The sequence below is a fragment of the Gigantopelta aegis genome, chromosome 8 (genome assembly GCF_016097555.1).
Source record: "Gigantopelta aegis isolate Gae_Host chromosome 8, Gae_host_genome, whole genome shotgun sequence".
NCBI classification, from domain to species: domain Eukaryota; kingdom Metazoa; phylum Mollusca; class Gastropoda; order Neomphalida; family Peltospiridae; genus Gigantopelta; species Gigantopelta aegis.
The window spans coordinates 75,290,834-75,296,853 of record NC_054706.1 but is presented as its reverse complement, the minus strand read 5'-3'; the positions used below and the strand labels follow the sequence as shown (position 1 = coordinate 75,296,853).

Here is a 6,020-nt window from a genome sequence, read left to right as displayed (position 1 = left end):
ACCTCAGAACCAAGATTGAATCCAAAAGAAAAAGCTGGAGAGACAAAACTGCTGCACCCAACTTTGAAAAGGACAGCACCAAATTATGGAAACTTACAAAATAACTAAATGAGGAAGAATCCCATGGACAGAAAATCACTCTAATGGAGGATGGAAATATACTCATAGGTAAGAAATCTGTTGACCTTTTAGCAAAGACCTATGCCAAGGAAAATGACATTACCATCACAACAACTCAGATGAAAGAAGCAAGAAGGGAACAAAAAGAAATGGTAAGTAGAGCTACACTGCAAGAGGTATAACGCTACCAGAACTTGAAAATGCCCTCAAACATCTAAACAATAAGAAATCTCCAGGACTGGATGGTATTACTAATGAAATGCTGAAGTACCTAGGCAATTCTGCGCAATCCAAACTGTTGGAAATTTTCAACCTAAGCTGGTCTGAAGGCAAGATGCCACAAATGTGGAAAGAGGCGGTGATGATGCCCATACTGAAAAAAGGTAAAAACAAACAAAAGGCAAGCAGCTACAGACCCATCAGCCTAACTAGCTGTGTCTGCAAGACCCTAAAGCGCATTATCAACCATCGGCTTCAACAGTTCCTTGACACTGAAAACATCATCACTCAAGAGCAGGCAGGATTTAGACAATTCCGCAGCACAGAAGACCAGGCCACCTACCTATCACAAGTAATCGAAGATGCTTTCCAAGCACAGAAGGTTGTTCTTGCCTTCTTCATTGATCTGCAAAAGACCGTTGACAAGGTCTGGAAAGATGGCCTGCTAGCAAAGCTACAAAAAAAACGGTATATGTGGCAACATGTATAGGTGGACCAAGTCTTATCTTCACAACCGAAGGGCGAGAGTAATGGTAGATGGCCAACAGAGCAAAAAGTACTCATACGCCATGGAGTACCTCACCTACTCTCTTCATCATCTTCATCAATGACCTGGTCACACATCTACCCAAAGGGATACATGCAGCATTATATGCAGATGACCTAGTTTTGTGGTGCTCGGAGGAATATGCAACAACAGCAACATATCGTATGCAGCTTGCTCTTGACAATGTTATATCTTGGACTCGAGACTGATGCATGACAATCAACAAAGACAAGTCACCTCAAACTTGATGACACGCCTCTCCAGTATGAGGACCAAAAGACATACCTGGGGGTCACTTTTGACAAGAGACAGACCTGGAAACCACAATTGGAGAAAGCCGAGGCCAAAGCTCGAAGAAAACTTGCCATAATGAGAAAACTAGCTGGCACCAAGTGGGGCAATGATCATAACATACTGAAAAGTGTCTACCAAGGAGCAATCAGACCACATCTTGAGTACGGATCCAGTGCATGGTCAACAGCAGCAAAGTCACATCAACAAAAACTAGACAGGGTTCAAAACCAAGCACTCAGGATAATAACTGGAGCAATGAGGTCAACCCCCATTGAGAATATGGAACAGCTCACTGGCATTGTACCCCTCGGCAAACACCGGGACTCCAAGCTCATGATACAAGCCACTAAGTTCAAGTCTTTGCCACAGCACCCAATGAACAAGAGAATGAATGACTATCCCTGCAACAGACTTAAAAGAACTAGCTTTCACAAACAGAGCAAATCACTCCTGAGGTAACATAAGGGACTACTCCCAGATAAAATCCATCAAGTTAGTACTGTCAGTTGCATCCCACCATGGGAACCACAACTGGACAATGTAAAGATCTGCACAGTGGTTCAACACCTCACCCCTGGAGAGGAACATAGTGAACCATACAAACGAGCCCTGACACTGGCCATGATTGATGAACAGTACCCAGAGACATCATGGACACAGGTATATACTGATGGATCTGTAACAAATGCAGTGGAAAACGGAGGGGCTGGAATATACATCATGGACCCTAGTGGCTACCGAGAAGAGGCATTTTCCTACAGGTAAATACTGCACAAACTATGCTGCAGAGGTTGAGGCTGTCATTCATGTTGCCCACATCATCAGCACCAGAGAGGAGAACTGCTCACACATCGTCTTCTTGACTGCTGCTCTCTCTGCCCTCCAGGCTCTTGAAAACAAGCTTGACAGACTTTCAGAAGCCCTACATCCTATCAGCAGTGTCAACCAAGTCGTGTAACAATGGATCCCTGCTCACTGTGGCATACCAAGAAATGAAAATGCAGACTGGCAAAACTGGGTGCAGCTAAAGAACAGGAGGATAATTGGGTAACATACGAAGAGATGAAATCTCATATTAAATCTCTCTATAGACCTCCCAAACAAACCAATGATTATTACCTGCTGTCCCGTCAGGAACAGGTCATCATTTTCCAACTAAGGACTGGACACAACAGGCTGAACCAGCATATGCATAAGAGGTTACGGCTGGTACCTTCTTCCATGTGCTCCTGTGGAGAAGCAGAACAGATGACCGAACATGTCATCCAAGACTGCATAAACTTTCAGCAGCTGAGGGAGACTACCTGGACAACTACAACAACAACTCTCCAGAAGAAGCTGTATGGCACAAGAAGTGATCTACAGAGAACCGTATCGTTCATAGTCACTGCTGGCCTCGACGTGTAGTCAACAAGCGAACGAAAAGAAGTGGGAGGGACATAGCCCAGTGGTAAAGCACTTCCTGGTGCACAGTTGATCTGGGATCAAAAGCCAAGGTGTGGCAAGATGGGATTTTGAGAGTGCTGACAGAAGGAACAAAAGTGAAATGTTAAAAACTTGTTTTCAGTATTGTTTTAAATTCATTAATCCTATACAAGCTCATTGGATTAATTCATCAATTAATGCAGAGTACTTGAAATAGGCAGTGGTCTACAACCAATCCTTGTTCAATTATTACACCCTTTTGGCTATTTTTGTTCCAGCGAGTGCACCACACCTGGTATATCAAAGGCCATGGTATGTGCTATCCTGTCTATCGGATGGTGTACATAAAAGATCCCTTGTTTGACATTCAACAATAAATCAGTGTGCTCTAGTGCTGTCGTTAAAGAAAACAAACTTATTTTGTCCCATTAATAAGTAGGGGCAGGATTTAGCTCAGTCAGTTGAGTGCTCGCTTGAGGTGCTTGCATTGCAGGATCGAACCACCTCGGTAGATCCATTCAACTGATTAGGTTTTTTTCTCGTTCCAACCAGTTCACCACAACTGATTAACGTCTGTGGGAAAGTGCATATAAAAGATCCCTTGCTGCATTAATTAGGAAAAATGTAGCAGGTTTCCTCTGATTACTGAGTCAGAATTACCAAATGTTTGACATCCAATAGCTGATGATTAATTAATCAATGTGCTCCAGTGGTGTTATTAAACAAAATAAACACTTTCCAATAACAAGTAAATCGTATTACTCCTACTTTTACTTTACTTTTACTTACATCTTACATTACAAAATACCTATAGCTACTAAATATTCCAAACTTCATACTAAAACAATTAACCTTCTTTCTATCTTTCTTTTTTTTCTTTTTCTTCTTTTATTATTATTTTTTTCTTCTTCTTCGTTTTTTTTAAAGTTTATTAACCCCACAAATAAAAGTGCTAGTGTCAGATTTTGGGACATTGATATTATTTAAATATAATAAGATGTCTGAATATTATAACGTTCAGTATTAATAAACATGGATACATGTTTACATAATTCTATAATATATGAGTTTAACACTGAAGCTAAAGATAAAAATGTTTAAGGGTAAAAAGGGAAGGTAAAACATTTTCATAACTTTAAAGGGCTTATGCTAGAAAATATTGCATTTATAAACTTTTAATTTGCATAACCATTTTCTGAAAAGGGACTGGAATAAATATATATATATTTTTTTTAATTCTAAAAATTAAAAAAAGAAGAAGATGAATTGCTAAGACTAATAATTCAGTACTTTCTACATGAGGTTTACATTTCCAATACGGGGCGGGATTTAGCTCGGTTCAACTGATTGTTCTTTTCTTGTTTCAACCAGTGCATCACAACTGGTCAAAGGCTGTGGTATGTGCTTTCCTGTCTGTGGGAAAGTGCATATATAAAAGATCCCTTGCTGCATTAGGAATAATATAGCAGGTTTCCTCTGTTGATTACGAGTCATAATTACCAAATGTTTTACATCCAACAGCCGATGATTAATTAATCAATGTGCTCTAGTGGTGTCTTAAACCAAATAATTTCCAATGCATGAATAAAAGGATCTTGCGGTTTTGAGTAGACATTCATGTACTTTTGACACCATGCTGGGGTTTTGAGTAGACATTCATGCACTTTTGACACCATGCTGGGGTTTTGAGTAGACATTCATGCACTTTTGACACTATGCTGGGGTTTTGAGTAGACATTCATGCACTTTTGACACCATGCTGGGGTTTTGAGTAGACATTCATTTATCCTTGTTTTATGGTAATTTGGACAGATCTAAGTATTGGTTACTTAAAACCATGCACTATCTAAAGTAGCAGAATATAGAACTTAAAACAGGTTTCTTCTCACAATCATTTTAATATTCTGTTTATTTACTTTAACAATGTTTACATTTCACACTTTATGTGTATTGTAACAGCAATATGAATCTAAACAAAATACATTCTTTACCTGATTGTCAAAATAAGCCGGCACATGACAAATTTCATTGGCTGTTGTAACTTTTGTTCTGGCTCCATTTTTTACATTAGTATGGTCTGACCACATCACATATTAATTACAAGGTACAGAGTAAGTCTGCAATGTTTATGTATGTGCTTAAAACAGTCTTCCGTACTTTGAATACCCAACCTTCTAGTTCTAGTTTGAAACAACAAATGCCTTGCTTTACACTGTATTGCCTTTAAACTGTTGATTTTGCACATATCTACAAATCACATTCTGTCTTTGCTTGAAGTTTTGGGCACAGCATGTATTTTATTTCTTTTAAAATATTTTTTGTACAACCTTCCAATGGCCTTTTTGTACCGTCTGTCTGTAGCCATGTAGATATAGGGGTTCACTAACGAGTGCATGTAGTAGAACACCATTAAATAATCCTCAAAGATGTAGGTTGGGATACAGTTACAGCCCACATCAATGATTGCCGCAAACCAGTAAGGGGCAAACATCAGGATAAAAAACACAGTCACTATCATAACAGTTCCAAATGCACGACACAGTGGAAATGTTCTTCTGTGCGGATGGAAACCTTTTGATAATCTTTTTGAACTGGTGCTTTCGGTTGTCACTGACTGTGAAATGTCGCAAGTTTGAGAAGCGTTTGTTGTTTGTTGGAGTTTTCTTGTGAAAATTATACTCAGCTGACTCCCTTCCGTACCTTTCTGAGGTGTTCTATCATTACCTGAAGAAATATCATCGAGAATGGGAGAAAGTTTGTTTGCGGCAATTCGACAAATGTGTCTTTTCACCACGCACACTATTTTAATACTTGTGAACACAATGATGATCAGAGGAATGAAAAACGAAACAATGGCACTGGAAATGGCATAGCTGTCGGTCATCACAAAGTTACATGGATCCATTCTGTACGTAAGGTTTCTGTCGAGGAAAGGATCTCGTGCGATTCCAGCGAACACGGAAATGGCAGAAAATGTCAGCCAAACAACCCACACCGCTATGACAGAAATGATGGCCGCCATTGAGGCATTGTTGTGGTGATAAAGAAATGGTTTTGTGATGCAGACGAACTTGTCGAGAGACACGAGAACGGTGGAGTAGCTGGCCAGAGCGCTGAATGCCATATCAAGGAATATGACAAAGTTACAGAAGACCTGACCAAATGGCCACGGTCCGTGCGCCTCCCAGACCGTGTGGATCGGAACGACCGTCATCGAGTTGACGAGGTCAACAATAGCCAGATTGAGCACAAACCAGTAGTACGTCTGGTTTCGTAGACTCGGCGTCTTGACGATCGTTACTATGGACACAGTGTTTCCAATGAGCATGAAGATGTTGAGAATTGTGACAATGATGATGGCGGCGATTTTCTCTGTTGTCAGCACGGTGGCAGCGTTGTTGTTTCGCCAACCCAT

General features: G+C 40.2%; 1 protein-coding gene across 1 annotated transcript; it reads right to left on the bottom strand.

The window, feature by feature from the left end:
* Positions 1-2,380: 2,380 nt before the first annotated feature.
* Positions 2,381-6,020, bottom strand: LOC121379829 (D(1A) dopamine receptor-like). The gene is made up of 2 exons (XM_041508480.1): positions 4,933-6,020; positions 2,381-2,492 (listed from the first exon to the last, which is right to left on the bottom strand). The coding sequence occupies exons 1-2, from the start codon at positions 6,018-6,020 to the stop codon at positions 2,381-2,383; spliced, it is 1,200 nt and encodes a 399-aa protein (XP_041364414.1).